At 35.5% G+C, this 20,451-nt stretch overlaps 2 protein-coding genes across 2 annotated transcripts in view; one reads left to right on the top strand and one right to left on the bottom strand.

The window, feature by feature from the left end:
- Window positions 1–2,457: 2,457 nt before the first annotated feature.
- On the top strand, window positions 2,458–5,278 carry Sbds (SBDS ribosome maturation factor). The gene is made up of 5 exons (XM_071589858.1): window positions 2,458–2,855; window positions 2,951–3,171; window positions 3,261–3,370; window positions 3,511–3,678; window positions 4,959–5,278. Exons 1-5 carry the CDS (start codon window positions 2,725–2,727, stop codon window positions 5,094–5,096), a joined length of 768 nt encoding a protein of 255 aa, XP_071445959.1. The 5' UTR covers window positions 2,458–2,724; the 3' UTR covers window positions 5,097–5,278.
- Window positions 5,279–7,482: 2,204 nt separating this feature from the next.
- LOC139692268 (pyruvate dehydrogenase phosphatase regulatory subunit, mitochondrial) overlaps window positions 7,483–20,451 on the bottom strand; it is a 29,769-nt gene continuing 16,800 nt past the window's right edge. Inside the window, exons 11-16 of the mRNA XM_071590347.1 lie at window positions 19,468–19,616; window positions 17,639–17,846; window positions 17,000–17,089; window positions 12,961–13,140; window positions 11,561–11,764; window positions 7,483–9,527 (exon numbers count right to left, since the gene is read on the bottom strand). Of these exons, the coding sequence (XP_071446448.1) occupies window positions 9,297–9,527; window positions 11,561–11,764; window positions 12,961–13,140; window positions 17,000–17,089; window positions 17,639–17,846; window positions 19,468–19,616 (1,062 nt within the window). The 3' untranslated portion in view covers window positions 7,483–9,296. The remainder of the gene's footprint in view (window positions 9,528–11,560; window positions 11,765–12,960; window positions 13,141–16,999; window positions 17,090–17,638; window positions 17,847–19,467; window positions 19,617–20,451) is intronic.

The raw sequence follows: 20,451 nt of genomic DNA on the forward strand, positions 1-20,451 counted from the left end.
TCGCTTAACATTCTCCAATTTCCCTGTCCTCATCATTGTCCTAACATTCCACGTTCCTATTCTAACTAATTTTGTCTTCTTCTCCTGCGTCTTCTGTCCTGCTGCTGCTGGTTTTCCCTTGCAAGGGAAAAATATAATTCCTAATAATATAGAAAAAAATTTCCTTTGCAAAAAATGCAGATAAACATGTCTCTGTAAGCTATAATGTGTCTTTCACCTCTTAAATTTTTAATATGTTTTAAGATACATGAAACAACTTCTTGAGCACCTCTGGATGCAATAGTTTCATCCCAAACGTACATGTAAACATTATCCTTATGAAAATTGCTACCAAAATTTAGAATATACATATTGAGTTTGTAATATGCTACTGAGGTAGTCAGCTTGGGATACGGTAATGTTTTTTGTAAGTCGAACGAGAAAGCAAAATAATAATCCGAATTACGTGATACTTGCTCCTGAGCTTGCTATAGTGAATTTCTAGCTGATTCTGCTGGTCTTAAATGGACATCGTGTTCTTCGGTGAGTTTATTCCTTTCTTCATCATTATTCGATGCTTTAATTTTGTTTAATAAGTCGCATTTTTGGCATGTATCTTTGCGCTGTTGGTGGAAATGTAAATCAAAATCTTTTATAAATATTTTCCTATAAGTCCTTTTACTAACGGCTTTTATTCCATTTTCCTCGCAGTGAAGCTCGCATAAATTAAACATTTTCCTGATAGTTAGATCTGGATGCAGATATCTTCTATTAGGATTATGAGATCTGGTATAATGGGATTCAAAATTAGGGAAAGTTTTAATATGGTTTTGAACGTGCTTTTTCGCTTCTTCAGATAATTGTCTTGATGATCCAACCATCTTCCCATGTATATCATTGCCCACATTTGCAGAGTTTAGTACTCGTTTTAAGCGTCCTTCGCTTACTTTAAAAGTATGCAAAAGAAATTTTTTACAGACGGGAATTCTTCCGTTTTTAGAACGTAACAAATATGTAAAACTAAAATTTCTGGGTGAACCTTTTCCGTTTGTTGGACGTCTTCGTTCCACAATTTTGCGCTCGACAGACTCGTGAAGTAATAGATTTTGGTTGTTTAAATCTGCCAAACCCCAAAAATTATCACAAATATTCTTTCTTTCTTCTGCATCGTAATTTTATGTGCAAGCATTCCGACAACCACAATCTTTGTTTTCGAACATTTTTTGAGGAACAATATTTCCGGTTTGAGTGCAATATCTTTCTCCTGAATTCCGTTTAATCTTTCGCACTTTTTGGATGTATGACGCATCAATCTTTTCTCCATTGTTATCCGGATCCTCATCCTCTGAAGACGAATATTGTTCTATAATTCTGCTTCTTTTTCGATTTTTTAAAAAATTATTAGTTACTATTTCTTCTTCACTATCTGAACTAATTAATGGTATTGTTCTGTTTTTCCTCATGGGTGAAATAATTTCTAAAATTTAATATTAAATTTTAAGTTTTATATAAATTAAATGTACAGGTTATTCAACTAACGCAATTGCCCCAAAAATCAGGTTAAATTGTTAATACTAATTAATTGAAAATACCTTCATCGCTGCTTTCCGACATTATCAATAGTAAATATCTTGATGTAAGTATAAATGGAGTTGGGCCACTTTCAAACTACACGGCTCAGTTATTTAATTAATTCTGAAAACTTATGTGTGAAAAATTGATCGTATTTGCTCTGAATATAAGCAACCTGAAATGCTTCACTGATATATAACATGAAGCTGTACATTTAACCATGGTAACCGGCAAAAAATTGAAAAATGGAGTTTGGTCGCTTTCAAAATAAACGGCTCATATATGCAAGTTATTGAGGAAGGTTATACAGTGCAATTGTATTGGTATTCTAACAATTCCGGAATATATTGCAGGTAGAACCAGTATTTCACTAACCGAGGCTAGTAGGACCAATTCTTCATTAATCTACTTCAGAATGGTTATAATATAGTTTTTCTACACATGAAATAACTTTTGATGATTATTAAAACTTAAAGTTATTCCATAATGACTGGCAACATGTGCGCGCGAGTTCTTTAGGCGTGAATTTTATTACGGAATTTACTTACCTCTCATTTACCCGAGGAAAGTAGAAATGTTTTCCTCATCATGAGTCACAGCCGAACACGCAATATCATCTAGGTGCCATAGCTGATTTATGGAATATCAACCAGGAAAATATTACAGAAAACTGAACTTCTTCCAAAGCTCAAGATGCTCACTTTGAAGTGAAATTGTATCCTTTCCCGGGATGGCGTTCCCCCCCCCCCCCCCCCCTTCTCATCCCAGAAGGGGGGGGGAATCTGTCGGCTCTCATAGTTGAGAAATTCTCTCACAGATGGCACAAAATAAGAAAAAAAGGGGGACCCCCTGACACAGACCTTATTATTTGTTTGTTGGCATTACTGATGAACCAGTGTTCCGTGTTGAAAATTAGTCATTGGCTAGCTCTTCGTGGGCCATTTCAGTTAACTCAATGGTTTTAGTTAGAAACGATATCTTGGGAATTAGTTTTTGATCAACGACCATTTTCCCGTGTTGACAGTTTGTGTACTATTGAAATATTTCTTTTAGTGAAATGAATATTCATTGGACGTGTTTTTAATGTGAAAATTGTGCGACCACAGTGACTTCAAACATTAAGAATTGGTTGTATTGAAGTGTTTATTATTCACACCATACCACAAGGCTAAAATGTCGAAAATATTTACTCCAACAAATCAAATAAGGCTCACAAATGTTGCGGTGGTGAGAATAAAAAAAGGTGGCAAACGTTTTGAGATAGCATGCTACAAGAACAAAGTCGTCTCATGGCGAGATAAAATGTCAGTTTTTTCTAGTATTTTATCTGATGAGTTTTCAATTCATTCATATTTTCAGTTGTTAATGAAATTTCTACAACTCTCTTTTCATCCCGCAGTGAAAACGATATAGATGAAGTTCTTCAAACTCACACTATATTTTTAAATGTCTCTAAAGGTCAAGTTGCCAAGAAAGAAGATTTAATTAAAGCATTTAATAAAGATGATGAAACCGAAATATGTAAGGAGATATTGGCTAAAGGGGAGCTACAAGTTTCTGATAAAGAGAGGAATGCCCACCTGGAAACCATCTTTAAGGATATTGCCACCACAGTTGCAGGTAGGATAGCAACTCTTGACGTTCAGAGTGTCTAGATTTTATGTAATGAAAGGTTTTATATTTATCTCATTGGTGTACCTCTATTACAGATAAATGCATAAACCCCGAAACAAAAAGGCCGTACCCAGTTTCTATAATCGAAAAGGCAATGAAAGATGTTCATTTTTCTGTTAAACTTAATAGGAATGCCAAGCAGCAGGTAAAGCATGCTAACACAAATTTTTATATGTTGAGGATATTGTTGAAATTTTAAAACTTTAATAATTGAATCGCCCTCGTCGGAAATTATCTTCGCCGAATCATGTTACTTTTAAACATTTGTGTATTAATATATTTTAGGCTTTAGAAGTCATCCCTCAATTGAAAGCCTCACTCCCTTTGGAAAGAGCAAGAATGCGATTGAGAGTGACAGCGACTGGTAAGGAGGCCAAGCGACTAGTGGAAAGGGTTAGCAAGTTAGCATCTAGTGTTGAAAGTGAGGAATGGTGTGGAGCAAGTGTAAACTTGGTGAGTTAATTTGCATAGATGCTAGGAACCCCCCTCAATTTTTATAATATGCACTAATTTTATACATAATATGAATAAAATTAGCCGAGGAATGGATGAAAAGACAAGTGCCATATCAGAGAATGTTTCAATCAAATGGAATGATGGATTGTTGCTTCAGCAACTACCAGGATGCTCAATTGATAAATTCTTTGGGTGAATTGTAGAAACTGTTGCACCAGACGCCATTATGTTAATAAGTTACTGAGTGAAGTGCATTGACAGTGTATTCATAAGGATGCTTCTGAAACTGAATTTATTTTCATGATGACGGAACTAATTTCAATGATAAAACTGGCTGTGAGGAAGTTGTTTGCAATAATGATTACAGTTAAAATTTAGTTAGAAGAAATATTAGGAATAAAAATGTGGCGAACACAGCAACTGACGTGAATAGGGGTGGTACGTGTATTTGCATAAAATAGTGAAATATTGTTTTATTCTTAGCTAGGATATGCCAATTATATTTTTAACCAGAGCATTGATGTAAACTAAGAAGGTATGAACCTAGAACTTAGTTACACAGTTTCTTGGTTATGATTTTAAAAACACCACTATTCATGATTATATTAAATTCATATTGAAGGGAAAACAGTCTAGCAATACACCCCTAGCAATTATGCAAATAATCAAATTAATAGTATTTTTTTACTGTTCCACTTAAATTAGCTTGATGAAGTGTATTAAAATTTTGCTGTGTTTTTGCGTCAGCCTATACAGTGAAAGTTATTAGCTAAGTTAGAAAAAATATTAGCAAATAAAATAAAGTGAATAGCTAAATATATAGTTATTAGCGAAGGATAGAAAGATTACTCTTTTGTCAACCTCTGGCAATGGCGTAACGGAGAGTAATTGAAGTTAAGGAACTAGTTTGTTCAACGTAAAAGGTGAAAATTCATTGTTCTAAGTGATGATGTAAGTAAATAGATCTGATTAGAATAATTCATGACCTGTGTAGATGTGAAAGGTTGTTTAAAATACGTATTGTTGGAGAATGATATAGTCTTTCACTGCTGATTAGTTACTTCAATTTTGTGGAAATGAAACCACCAATCCAGGGGAAATAAAAATGGGATCTTACCTAACAAGAAAACCGACAAATAAAAGAAGAATGGTAACAAGTGAAATAGGACCCCTTTTCAATGAAATATGTCGCATCAACAGATGACCAAATGCCTTTGTTAAAGCTCTGTGGATATTAAGGTTATTGAAGTTCTAAATCATGTTTTCTTTTGCTTCAGGTCTGTCTAATCGATCCTGGCCAGTATAGGGGTGTAGATGAACTGGTTCAAAGCTCTGCTGGGTCCAAAGGGGCATCTGCAGTCCTTGAATTAATTAATCTCAAGGAAATCACTGAAGGAGAAGAAGTGATAGAGTGAGAATGAGACTATTTAGGTCCCTATACCTAGAGGATCATGAAAGGAGGATTGAAAAGGATGACCGAGGCAGTGCAGCAAGAAAATAAGTTGGAAACTGTGTAAATATGTGTATTTCATTTGGTTGAATATGTTCAGAAACACTAATGTTTCACATTGAAAAATAAATGATACTGTATTGATGAAAAAAGTTTTATTTTTTTTGTCTTTGAATAGGAAATGTTGGCATTTATGCACAAATTTATACAAAATCCCTATGAAAATAATTATGTCTTTGGAAATTTGGCTAACTGGCATCAGCAGATGAACCTACAAATACACTATGAAAAGTCTCCAGTAAGCATGTTGAATTTTTTCTTAAAAGCATGCCATTTTATAAGTATGCCCACATATGTATTCCTCTTAACTGTAATCCCATGGCCAAATGGCCTAAATATATCCTTGTTAATCCGGTTGTATTTACGTAATCAACCAAGGAATTTTAATTTTGAATGGCATTTCAGCAAATGCATCCAGTGGAAATTAACCTATTGATGGAGATTCAATAGAATATCTTGCAGGCAATAATTGAAAGCACAAGTGGGTGCTTATTTCCACTATTCTCAAACACGTTTGAGAATGGCGTGGCATCTGCTCTCATGCCTGTCTCATAGAAGAACATTGCTGGGCATTATGTTGTACAGGTACTGTATTAGGTGCTTCAAAGCTGGTTAGTCCAAATGATTAATCAACTAAAACTGAAGAAGATAATTCAGATTGTAGAATCTGTTTGCATGAAATTATATGATAATGCCACTGTATCATTTAAAGAGATTGAATTGTAACAACCATAATTTTATTAAGTTGATTAGGATGTTTTACTATTACCCCCCCCTCCCTAAGAATGCAACTACAATTCTTATTTCTGGAGCTTGTTTCTGAGAAAAGAGCTTTCGCATGTTTTGAAAACTTATGAAATTCTCTCAACTTCTAATTATGCAGAATGAAGTCATTATTTTTCATATAGTAGGATGTAATGTCTGTCATTTTGTAGTATTATTTGAAAAGTGAAATACCAGAATGAGGAAATTACAAAGAATATCAAGGGAAAAAAATAATATTGAAGTCCTTTTAAACCCTAGTATGCCACAATCCAAAATGAAATTTTCCTGGAAAACATTTGGAAAATTTTGTTCTCGCTCATGTCCTCCAATGCCTACCTTTTATAATTCCATCAAGCTCGAGTAACCGATAGAAACCTCTTTTTCATTTACATGTCTTAAGCCTCGATCCTTTTAGCTTAAAACTCACAGAAAAAGTGCATTTTCCAAAATGTAGCGCAACCATGGCCCTGCAGAAGATCCCAAAACCAGTGCATTTTACTGATATGAGAGCTGTGAAAAATTCCAAGATCCAAAAATAGTCTTACTCTGAAATGGTGAGAATGGATTACCCTAAAAGTACTACTCCAAAAAATCAGTCAAACTCCCATTCTGAAGCTTTTGCTTCGATACCACCACCCCAAAATCTTCCTCCTCCTGCAATGATGGAAACTACTGTGGACCTGAGAGTTTTGAATACATTACCAAAGGTAAATCCAGAGGAGTGCCTCTGGGCTCCATTGAAAAAAATTATATTGATGACCTGCCACCAGTTTTAATGAAAATAAATTGGATTAAAGCAATCTATATGCTGAAAATGCCAATATATCAGTTTCTGCACCCTCCATCAATGAATTAACTTCAAAGAGTACATCAGGATTGCATCGGGCAATTCACTGGTGCAAAAAAAATATGTCTGAAACTGAACAAAGGAAAATCCCAAGCAATACTCTTAAGGGATCTTATCATTTCCATCCACATGCATTCTATTCATTATAACATTTCTGAAACAATATTTGCCAGCAAATTCTCACTACCACAGTCACCATACCAGAACCCTGTCCAAGATGCATATCACATACAATCAAACCAAACCTGCAAGCCTAGAGCCAAAGTCAATGGGAATAAACCTATGTGATAAATCACCACAGAAATACAAAGAAATAACAGACATAACTCAGTTTAAAAGACAAAGATCTTCCTAACAGAGAAAAATTATTGAAGTGTGTCTGAATGTATTACTGATAAAATATGGCTTGTATGTGCACAATATAACCTATATAGAAGACCGATGTATATAATACAAAATCTGGATATGAATGCTTCCCTAAATTCCTTCAGAATTCATATTTTTTAATGACATGCCCTATTTGCTGTTCTGTGCAGTACGCCAATCCTTGGGGATTAAAAATTTTATTATTGCTGATTTACCATGAAGACACTGGAATTACCAAGTGAAATAAAAAGAACTGACTGATTTAATAATCCAAGGTGATTTAAATAAACTAGGTTTTATTCACAAGTGTACGAACAGAGCATGATGCCAGGGGACATCAATTATTATCACCACATACTGGGTTTTGGCAATTTCTGTTCTTAATTTTTCAAGCCATAAATCTGACTAAATAAGGTATAATATCATTCCACATGTCACCAAAGCGGTCACAAATTACTGTAGACCCATAGTAAATCTCTTTTAATGAAATTTCATCACTAGCTATTTCGTTTTTTAAAGGTGGTCAACCATTTCAGGAAGGTTGGGGATGAGCCCACACCTACACCATATTTCTAAGGCTCTCCTATCTTGCTTTTCTCTGATATGGATATTTGTTGAAACTCTTTAGTAGTGACATTTCCATTCTTTCTATTTCGCTCTCTATCGATCAAAAGTTTTCAATTTAAAAGTAGTATTGAAGAGCAAAAAAAATCTATCAAACAAAACATACCAATAAAATGTACCTCCATTTTATAACATCAAATATGCTAGGTATTTAATTTTTCCCATTTTTGTTTCATTGCAAATATATTGCAACAGAATCGTTCACTATTTTTTCTCAAAGAGAAAATTTTCTATATTGCTGTAATGCCCCTTCATTGAATAAATGCTATTTCTTCAAAGGAAGATAATTCTTTTTAAATTTATTTACTGAACACCCGATTCCCTCTAAAAAATTTTGAATTGTAGTAATTGACTCGAAGGTTGGTTTGATAGCTGAGCCCTCCTCGTACTAAGCCCAAGGGCATGTACGATTCATTCCTCGGGGCAGGCGGCCCAGTTTCTTTTGGTGTACTAGAATTTAAAATTACTTAACTGTGAAAAACATGTTATGACCAAGAAAAATCAGACATGTTTATAAATAATCTTTAAATAAAGTAATCTTATCCCTTACAATTAGTTATTTATATGCCTGCATTTCATTCCAAATCTTTGACACAAGTGCTACTTGATGAATTCATTCTTCTTTCAGAAATTTCCACCGCGTAGGTGAGTTGATGGACAACTGCTTCACCCCCAGTCCTGGAGGCGTCTTCAGGTCGAAACAGTTGTCCATCAACTCAACCATGCGATGGAAATTCCTGAAAGAAGAATTCATCAAATAGACGTCGCGGAAGCCTTAAGATTAATAAGTACTACTTATTCAAATAAAAAAGTCATTCTGTGAACAGCACAGCCGCGAAATATAATAGCAAGAGTGCTTGAAAACTTTTCCTGTCAGAAATTTTAAGTCAATAGTAATTTTGGAAATCCTTTTCCTGGATTTCCATTTGCGTTATGGTTCCTGGTATTCTGCTGAATTTAATGTGAACTTCAGATATTTTCTTTAAACATAGCTTATTTCCACTCTTCATTCAGATCATCTCTTCAATCATTTCTTACAGTCCTTGGAATCTGAAGAAAATTCATGGGAAAGCAAGAAGACAGTTCAAGGAAATTTAACACTGGTACGCAGAATCAAAACAAAATTTTATGAGTACGAGATGTAATTTCAATCATGTACACTGTAACTTTAAAAACAATAACTTTGGCAATATGTTTGTAGATGCCATTGAATAAAATTTAAGATAGGCATGAGATTCCCCAGTGAACTTCATACTTCACCAATATAGCACCTTATAAATTGGTAAATGTTATTTAAAAAAGTATTTACAATAAACGCATGTAAATAATTCATCCTCATAAAAAAATGACTTCCTGTACAAGTACTACCAATAAGTATAAATAATTCAATCTAACCAACTACTTATGTACATTAAAATGGACCATTGTGTCAATGATAGTAATCAATAACTTAAGAACTGCACCGCAATACATATTGACACAAAATACCTAGCTGCCTCAGTATTATCTGACATTAGAGTGCGCTTGCCTCTGCGCAACCTCTCTTGTGGCCATGTATCTCCCTTTTTCTAATTCAGGATACTTAGTAGGAAGGTTAGGGGAGTGGAGATTCACTTTGGCAGAGTACCGTATACCAGCTATGTCAACTTCATAATCACCCGACATAACATATTCATTTGTAACCTCCTGTGGTTTTCCATTTTTATCAAAGTTCTGGATAAAGCCCAAGCAAATCTGTAAGATAAAACAGGTCAATTTTCAACTGAGCATAAAGATAATTGTTCCTCTGTCCTGAGATCAAAGCATGCGATACATAAAACACATAGGACATGTCAAAATAAGTAATTTCAAAGAGAGCAATAAACAGATACGCAATATAAAAATATTAGAAATTATCACTCTCTGAAACAACCTGGATGGAATAGAAAAGGAAGACCAACGATAATCCCAGGGTTTACTTTTGAAAAGGAACATCTTGTTTTGAGTTCATCACTCAATTCACTAAGGGGCACTCATGCCATGGAACATTACCCTACTGCAGTTGCATAGGTGCGCATATAAACCATAAACACAGTAATCAACCTGAAGGTCGGTTTGGTAGGTGATGGTAGAGATCACCCAGTACTAAGCCCTATACGGCGTGTGAAATTCACACATCAGGGTAGGGGGGCCAGTTCCTTTCACTGTGCCTATGGTTTCCCAGGAAGATCTGGTACCCGAAAAAATCACATAGCTTGGGTGGAATTGCAGGTGCCCAGAGAGGCTTGCCCGGGAATTGAACCCGGGACCCTTTGGTCAGTAGTCCAACGCTCTACCCCCTGGACTACCGCGACCCACAAACACACAAATGATTTGTTTACATTGGATGATGACAAATTGTTTTTAAGATGAAGTAAACATACATATAATGGATAATAACACAAGACACAGAAGGTAACAATGCACGTATTTGAAATATGCACTCATTTTAAATTTGTCCTATGGCTCTTTTCTGAGTTTTAAAAATAGTCAAATTCAAAGAACTGTGGGATATGTAACAACCGTAACTTTTAATGGAGCCATCCGCAAATATGCATGAAAATGCAGAAATATCAAAGTGTAAAAATAGTGTCTGACTGGGGAGATATACCCTACAACAGAATAATATACATAATTTGAGAGTAAAATTCTCCAAAACAATGTGCAAGCAACATATTCACAGAAACCAATGGTCCTTAGAAGGTCACAAATACAGATTCAACTTCCCTCCAAGATCAACATAAAAGTAAGCATACCTTTAATTTTATTTAGCAAAGTAACAAGGCTGGTAACTTTTCAGCCCTGAGATTTAAGGAGTCTTGACCCAAAGTAAGTAATAGCTACGCTACACCACTGCTGCATGTCATTATACATGCTACCGACATGGATGAGGTAATTACATTTCTGTCACCAGTAAATAAAGTAAGAGTGTAATCATGAATGGATTCAATTCTTTCCAGCAGATCATTAATTCACAATGGAAAAATAACTGGTCCCAAAACAGAACCTGTAAGAATGCCTAGGGTAGCTTTAATGTTTAACATGATAGGTATATCATTCAATTTTCAATTATTCCAACTGAGTGCAGTTATAAGCACATTTAATAATTCACACAAAAGTGACAATATTTATAACTCCTAAAAAAAAATACATTACAGTGGAATGAATAATTGATCATAGCACTTTTCCACTAGATAAAATTTTTATTTTACGACCTGGTTTCGATGTATTACATGTAAATAAATAAAAAACCCATCGTAAAATAAAAATTTTATCACGTGGAAAAGTGCTAATGAACAGTTATTCATTATGTTTGACTTCCACCACAACATGCCTGAAGCTACTCAATTGCAGTGGAACCTCATCAAGTGTGCATAATGGCATAGAAGGCTGAAAAAGGTCAAATACTTGTAGATTAGATGGAATCAAATGAAATACTAGAAAGGGTAGAAGGAGGGAGGAAACATGTATGCAGAACATAATGATTGATGATAGCATGTTGAAGACTGTGATAGATTGGAGAACATTAGGCAAACAAGGAAGGGGAAGGAATAAGATTAGGTATGTTGGGTGGAATTATGGGAGGCAAAATCAAAGAAAGGTTTACTGTAGTGTTGGCTGTCAGTTGACATCTTAGCAGCAAAGGCTAATAAATGGAGGGGTATTAAGTTCGTTTCCATCCAAAACCTACCTTAAACAGTAGACTACCATATAATGACAATAAATTCTATTACCACACACTTGCTTACCTGCCGACCAAGAGTAAAACCATATCCTGTGGTAGTTGTAACACCTACATGCTTCCCATTGCGGTAGATAGTCTCCCACCCTGACGGCCATATGTCAACCTCATGATCATAATCATCTTGCAGGATGAGTTGAATATACATTCGCTTAACACCCTCCTTCCTTTGTTGCAAAAGAGCTTCCTTGCCAATGAAATCAATATCCTTCTGCAAAGTTGAAGCATAAAAAAACTTTCACAAATAATTGGCATAGAATTAGTAAAATAGAATAGTGAATAAAAAAACTATCTGAAGTAACATAAAATTAATGTCGAGCTTGAAATGTACTTTTAAGTAAATAAGGCAAAGAAAACATCCCAATAATAAGAAGGCGAAAAAAATGTTTATAAGACAATATGCATTTTGTGCAGAGCAGGAACCTTAATAATATTAACATTTTATTTTACTTACTGATCTTACAAAATTCTGCGATGGAACATAGGATTTCAACGGTAAGTCATGAGTGTAAAACTTGACTGAATCTTTCTATAGAGACTGACCAGAGGAAGTAGCATGTTAAAAATGTTTATGCCTACATTGTGTCAATAGGGTAGGGACTTTCTGAGCCTGAAATTGGCAAAAGTAGGCTCTTATTCCCGGCATTGCCCAAACATGATGCACGTAAGATATACAGGAATAATTACATTTCTAAACGCATTTGATTTCACATGATATGAATAAGAATTTTACTTACACAGATTTTGTGCTAATGGCATGCCTGATGTTATAATAAGCTGTCTAAAATGTTCCATTAGTGAGGGGAAAGTAATTTCTAAAATATCCATTTCCTGGATGATTAAGGTTTTCCATGAATTAAGGTTTAACTCACACATTATATGTCATTGATGCAGAGAAAAGTATATTTTTGCAAAAATTTTACTGGATCAACATTCTAAGTTTTAAAAGTACAAGCAGAGATTGTAAAAAAAATGGATAAGAGCTAGAGATAAGAACCTGATAGATAGTTCATCAAAATCTATCACTTGAAAGTAAAAAGGACATGAATGTATGCACTAAATGCAGAAATTCAAATGAACCCTGTAAATGAGTATAAAGAGAGAATGCAAGTTTGATACAAAATTTGCTGATGGAAAAAATAAGAAATGTTAGTTGATGTTACGTGGGGGTAATACAACTTAGATATTTAAATATAACAAGAGGAACAAAAGGTTTTGTCCATGATTTCTCCACTATCAAAAATTTACTTAAGCTCAATTAATTCAGTTTCCATAATTTTTTAATCTATTAAGCATGTACACTATGATTTAATTATTTAATCAAGCATCCAAAATCCTCATCTGGTCTAAAGGCTCTGACGATTGGCCCCGGCTACATATACTATAATTCACCTTTCCTATACTTACGTTGAATTTAACACGAAAGGCTCTGCCACATTCAAGTGGAGTAGTGGAAGAGTCTATATCCTGTCCCCAGAAGGCATAAAACTTCTCTATGCGCAGTGCTCTCATGGCGTAATAACCTGCATGCCGTAGGCCATATTTTTTACCTACATCAATTAAACCGGCATATACGTGTAGAGCATACTAAAAAATAAAAATGAAACAATCATCAAATTACCATTTAGCATGCATTGATAAAGATGCTTAAAAATATCTGTATTCTACATCCAATAAGTACATACTCATCAATTCATAAGCCAATCAATTATTAGAACCCTTTGGGGAGGCAAGTATTAAAGATTCAGATGAAATTCACAGTAATTTCATAATAAAGTCAAGGGGCTTGTACAGAAACTAGTATGCAAATCCTTTCACTCAAAAAGAGAGTGGACAATTCACCAACAGTCACTATATTCAAATCAAAGGTTGTGCCATAAGAAGTAAGATAAGTCCTCCACATGCCAATCACTACCTTGGCCTTCTTTTTCTCTCCCTATACACCCTCCAGCCCTTTGGGAGTCAGACCGTAGATAACTGAATGAGTTTATCCAACTCCAAAATGCAGAATGAAACATCCAAAAGGTATGTTTCATTCTGCTCATTCATTACTTCTATATCTTCAGATGAAGATGGATTGTTTCCGTCGAAATATCAAGAAATACGTGTGAGTGTTCTTCTTTTTTTGTGTTTCTATATTGTGTGTTACTGTGTGTTTTATATATATGTATGTATATATATATATATATATATATATATATATATATATATATATATATACATATATATATACATATATATATATATATATATATATATATATATATATATATATATATATATATATATATATGTATATATATATGTATATATATATATATATATATATATATATATATATATATATATATATATATATATATATATATATGTATATATATATGTATATATATATATATATATATATATATATATATATATATATATATATATGTATGTATATATATATATGTATGTATATATATATATATATATATATATATATATACTCATATATACAGAAACAGATATAAGGAAAAGGGATAGGAACACATATAAAGGACGAACACAATAGAGGTGGGGAAGGCGGAATCGAACGGATCACAAGAGCATCACATGCGTGCCACGAAACGCACTGTTCCTTTCCTGTATGATGTTGTATGAATTCTAACCCACTGTCCTTTCCTTTCCTTGTGTATTGTCTATTTCTCCTTTGGTGGGTGAAACAGCCCCCTGATGCCATCTCTTGGCTGAAAGAATCGGGACGCTTGGCGACATATTAGACCCACGGATCTCAGGGTAAATTGACTATCCTCGATAGCTCAAGTGGTTAAGAGCATCCGCCCGGCAAGTGGAAAGATCCGGTGTTCGAGTCCCGGTTGAGGAAATATTTTTACTCTTGTGATCCGTTCGATTCCGCCTTCCCCACCTCTATTGTGTTCGTCCTTTATATGTGTTCCTATCCCTTTTCCTTATATCTGTTTCTGTATATATGAGTATTTATTCGCCGTTTGGCGGGATTTCGTGTTTGAATGTGTATTTGGCCAATGTGCTCATCTCTTTCTTCTGGCTATGCGTGCCACGAAACGCACTGTTCCTTTCCCGTATGATGTTGTATGAATTCTAACCCACTGTCCTTTCCTTTCCTTGTGTATTGTCTATTTCTCCTTTGGTGGGTGAAACAGCTCCCTGACGCCATCTCTTGGCTGAAAGAATCGGGGCGCTTGGCGACATATTAGACCCACGGATCTCAGGGTAAATTGACTATCCTTGATAGCTCAAGTGGTTAAGAGCATCCGCCCGGCAAGTGGAAAGATCCGGTGTTCGAGTCCCGGTTGAGGAAATATTTTTACTCTTGTGATCCGTTCGATTCCGCCTTCCCCACCTCTATTGTGTTCGTCCTTTATATGTGTTCCTATCCCTTTTCCTTATATCTGTTTCTGTATATAAGTAAGTAAGTAAGTAAGTAATTTTATTTGCCCAGCAGATTTGTACAATTGTAAAAAACAAGCACAGATATAGGACACGTCAATGTTATATAAAGAAATGATAAATACTAAGTACATGTTTAAATACAAAGAAACTCATGGGACAAGAAGTTCATTAATAGAATAAAACATTTTACAGAGTAAATATTTCTGAAGGTTGAGCTTAAATATAGGCAGCTTATGTTGTGCTTTCAGTTCTTTAGGAAGTTTATTAAAAATCCTGAGGCCCATATGTTTAGGTCCATGGGCGGTGGTACAGGTTCTGACAAAGTTTTGGTGGAGGTCAGCAGAATGCCTTGTGTTATAATTGTGAACGTTGGCATTGGAAAGATAACTAGAGAAGTTGCTTTTGACGTACAAAGATGCGCAATACATATACACGCAGGGAATGGGTAAAATTTTCAATTTTTTAAAGAGGGGACGACAGGATGCTGCATGAGTAGCAAAGCAAATAAGTCGGATGATCCGTTTTTGAATTTTAAATATAATATTTGCATTAGGTGTAGGGCCCCATAAAAGAATACTATAAACAACATGAGAGTAAAATTCACTATAATAAAGAGACAATAAGACCTCAGTATTGACGGTATGCCTAATGAATCTGATAAGATGACAGAGTGAACTCAACTTATTACGAAGTTTGAGAATATGGTCATCCCAAGACAGACGACTGTCAATAGAGATGCCTAGAAAACATGATTTACTTTTTTGTACAATAAGTTCGTTATCAATATTTACAGTTATGCAAGCAGCTGATTTATTCTTATTAGCAAAGTAAATTAAAGAAGATTTACTAACATTGAGGAGGAGGGAATTGAGGAGACACCACTCATGTAACAGCTGGGTAACGGAAACAGAGGTTAATATTAGTGTGTCTACAGAGGAGGCAGACACGAGGACATTTGTGTCATCAGCATAGACGACAGGCAGCACGCCTGGTACAGAGTTCAGTAATGTTGGTAGATCATTTACGTACATAAGGAACAAGATTGGGCCCAGGACAGATCCCTGGGGTACACCACATAGAACACTTTTTACTGGAGAAAGGAACTCTCTTCCTTGTTTACTTAAGGCTACACATTGTTTTCTGTCCAGGAGATAGGATCTAACCCAGTCTAGGGAAGTCCCTCTTATTCCCAGGCATTCAATTTTTCGAAGTAAGAGGTTGTGATTGACAGCATCAAACGCCTTTGAAAAATCGAAAAATAAGGCAAGAGATTCAGATCTATTGTCAAGATCAGAAGTTATTTTGTTAACTGCTTGATATATAGCTGTGGATGTAGACCTGAGTTTCCTGAAACCATGTTGGTTGGGAGAAAGTAAGTTATGGGATTCCAGAAATAATATTAAGCGATTGTAAAAAATTAATTCAAATATTTTACCGAATTGGTTGAGCAATGAAATGGGCCGATAAGAATTCATATCGTCTTTAGGTCCTTTGCCCTTGTAGAGGGGCAAGACTTTCGCTACTTTCAAGGTGGCAGGGAATTTCCCTACCTTTAGAGATTTGTTAATTAAAAATAATAATGGATGCTTAATTGCCTCGTAAGATTTCTTAAAAATAGTGGCTGGTATTCCATCAAGACCTGCAGAGTATTTATTACTAATTTTGGACATTGCCTTAGTTAATTCATGTTCCGAACAGGGATATAAGAATAGCGAGTTACAAGAGTTGGAAATAAGGGGATATTTGCCACTGTTACACTGATTTGTAGGTTATATGAGTATTTATTCGCCGTTTGGCGGGATTTCGTGTTTGAATGTATGTGTATATATATATATATATATATATATATATATATATATATATATATATATATATATATATATATATATATATATGTATATATATATATATAAAATAAAAGGTATTACATCCATAAACTGAACTACATTGCTCTCTTAATACATTAACCCTTGATTCATTTTGCAAAAACAATAGTGTCAGGTAAGTAATAAAGTATTTTGAGATACTTCACCTCATTAGGGATGTACAGAACATATCCAAGTTCACCAGTATGAGTAAGGTTCATAACCCTTATCCCACTGGCTAGACCCACATCCAGCTTCTGAAAACACAAAAATAAACTATTAGCAAAATAACATGTAGTCAGGTACATCCATGAACATAATATCATAAGAGAGGATCCCTTAGAAAATGTCAAGGAGTACCAGGCCAACAGGTAAGTCAATTTTGATCTAATTTTATGCCAGAGCATCTGCCATATTTTTATGATCTAAGATTTTTTGAACTTTTTTATTTATGGGTAACAGGATATTAATTTTGCTTCACAACCATAAACATTTAATTATTAGCATGGTGAAACCCATGGGATAAGATATTACTAACTCAATACCAGCAATTAATACTACCCAATATTCACATTGCTTCAGAAGGTTTTAAATTTCAGAAATTACCTGAGTGTATGTTACATATTTTTCAACTTAACAGCCCTCTTCACTCTTCCTGAACTGTGACATGTACTAACAATAAGTGAGATAGTATGCAGTGAGGGAAATTTGTATTGGTCACAAAAAATACTTCTACCAGTGAAAATACTGAAAAAGCATTGCTACATTGAGATTCTATCCTCGACATTTTTAATATTACAACATACCTTAAAGGTGAAGAATGGAAAATATTTTGGGCTGAGATCCACATCAGCAAGTTCAGAGAGAAGGGCACGAGTTAAAGGCCCCATGATGCAAATGGCCGTGTACATGGAGGTAACGTCGGAGAGTACCACGGAGCCATCTGAGGGCAAGTGCCTCTGGATCCACACTTTACACCTTGTTTGCTGGATTGTTGGAGCTATCAGCATGTAACTGAGATGAAATAAATTGTAATATTGCATGTTTTGTTTACATATTGAAGGAACTGTGAGAAAATAAACTTACAAAGCAAACACATTAGACAATTTCAACTAACAAAAGCAGCCAGCAAGTAACAATAGTACCAACAGTACACTCTTGATTATACATGCTCATGGATGCATGATGAAGCATGGATTATTGACAAATATGGACAACCAAAATAAGTAGAAAATATGGTGGTGATATAAATGGATATACCTGTATACAGAAACTCTCCTTTACCATGCCGTGCTATTAATTAGAGGTTTTTAGCAATTGAAAGTACATTTTTTTCCTGTTTTTCAGGCATGTTTACAAGGGTTGAATTATAGATTTACAAGAATACAGAACTATCAAAAAGTGAATTTCAGAGCGTATTTTTCTCAGAAAGCTAAACCAATCACAGAGCCAGGAAAAAATGACTGGAAGACAAATATAGACAAAGGATTGCTGATATGGAGTCATACAGGGTTCGTCCGGAAAATAAGTGTACTGATTTTTTCCCGCCGCTCCAGGCGCGCCCAGCACCGCTGTGACGGGCTGCGATTGGAGGGGGATATGTTGGCAAGCGACGCTGAAAAAGGCAGTCGGCTCTGAGCTGTGGTGTAGTGAGGAGCTCTGTTAATGCAAACCTCCACGCTCGACCCACGTCACGGAACGCGATGCCGAAGTTTTTGGAGCAGCGTTATTCCATCAAATATGCGGTAAAGCTTGGGAAATCGTCTACCAAAACTGTCGGTATGATTAACCAGGCTTACGGGGAGTCAGCCATGCCCAGAAATATGATCTTTTGGTGGCACAAGATGTTCGTGGAGGGCAGAGAAGAGGTCGACGACGAACCAAGGCCTGGACGCCCATCAACGACACTCACTGACGAAAATGTGCGAAAAGTTCGCGATGTACTGAACTCTGATCGTCGTCTTAGTGTTCGGATGATAGCAGAGCAGTGTAATCTTCGAAAACGAGTCGCCCGCGTCCGGCCAGCGATCAAAAACATCTGGCGGCTGCATCACGACAATGCGCCGTCTCACACCGCGCTTGTCGTGTCGGACTTCTTGGCCAAGCACGGCGTGGCAACGCTGCCGCACCCACCCTACAGCCCGGACTTGGCACCACCGGACTTCTTTCTGTTCCCGAAGATAAAGAGGAGTTTGAAAGGAACGCGATACGGGACTTTGGACGCCGTCAAAGAGGCCGTGACGACGTGTCTTCGAGAGGTTCCCGATGATTCCTTCGCGGGAGCGTTCCAGGAATGGGAACGCCGCTGGAACAAGTGTATCGACTCACAAGGGTCCTATTTTGAGGAATATTAGCTTAAGATATGTAAAAGTGTAATACATTTTTTTTCCTGAGCTCAGTACACTTATTTTCCGGACGAACCCTGTATTTGTCATGAGATATATATTAGAGACAAAAGTCATTCAAGTCTCAGTAAACCATCTACTGCATGTCTCATCAACTATGGTTGTTCATTAACAAAGATTTCCATGAAGAAAAACTTATTTGAAAAGGTCATTCACAGTTCAAGAGGTTTCAGTGTTACAAATAATTATCCTTAGGCTGACACAAAACATTCTGAAGCACTTTCACTTACTGATTTTCAGCAAGCCTAGCTAGACTGCAATCATTTTCATATCCACCCAATTTATTCTGCATTCCAGTGTGAATTATACCTCCAATGGGAATATCCACATCATTCGAGCACAAATACTGCAAACTATCCACAACTTCAGTTCCTCGAGACTAATAATGACAAAGAAAACAGGTTAGTCAGAAATGTTTTTCCACTTTTTACATAAAAATTAATTTTATTTTCATTTAAAAGTAGAAGAAGACACACAAGGAAAATTATTAAGGCTAATGGAATGACTGCAAGCATGGGCTCTACGAGAGGTTTTGGATCCTCCAGCATAGTTGAACACTGTATGCATACAAAATTTTCAACTTAACTCCAGGAAATGTAAAAAAAATATTCATAGAGGAATAATTATTCACCCAGACTGGATTAGAATCATGACCCTTTGATTTCTGGCCAAATACCTTCACCAGGTAAGCTCAAAAGGCATCCTGTTATGCTGTGAATTTCTAAGGGTTCTAAAGGAACAATATTGGTAGATGAATTACAGTACATAGAATGCCATGAAGCATCTTACAACCCTTATTATGACACTGTAGGGCTCATTTATTAAAACAATTTGTTCCTTTAAAGACCTTATTCACGCAAAGCAAGAGAACCCCACAGTAGCTGAACTAGCTGAAGCACTCAGCCAGAAATCTTAGGATTCAGGTTCAAATCATAGTCTAGACAAATGATTTACACACGCTATGGTTTGGTCTGAGTAATTTTGAGAAACATCTCAGATAAGATAATAATCTTTTTCCTGTTTACATGCATGCACGTATGCTGAGAAAAATGAGAGGAATGTTATCCTTTAAAGCTCTTGGGACTTCTATAGGAGTGACAAAAAAATTAATGGAAGCAGGCAGTGAAATTTTATGGTAAACTGACATCCAATGATTATGCAACAGCATTTTTATTTGCTATTATAACACATACCCTCACATATCTATGTACAAA

Source organism: Hetaerina americana, unplaced genomic scaffold (assembly GCF_022747635.1).
Source record: "Hetaerina americana unplaced genomic scaffold, ioHetAmer1.1.p SCAF_4, whole genome shotgun sequence".
Classification (NCBI taxonomy): Eukaryota; Metazoa; Arthropoda; class Insecta; order Odonata; family Calopterygidae; genus Hetaerina; species Hetaerina americana.

Coding starts and splice junctions, on each gene's coding strand:
- Sbds (XM_071589858.1), top strand. CDS start 2,725: ATGTCGAAAATATTTACTCCAACAAATCAAATAAGGCTCACAAATGTT. Junction 2,856..2,950: donor GTCTCATGGCGAGATAAAAT/GTCAGTTTTTTC, acceptor TTCATCCCGCAG/TGAAAACGATATAGATGAAG. Junction 3,371..3,510: donor ATAGGAATGCCAAGCAGCAG/GTAAAGCATGCT, acceptor AATATATTTTAG/GCTTTAGAAGTCATCCCTCA.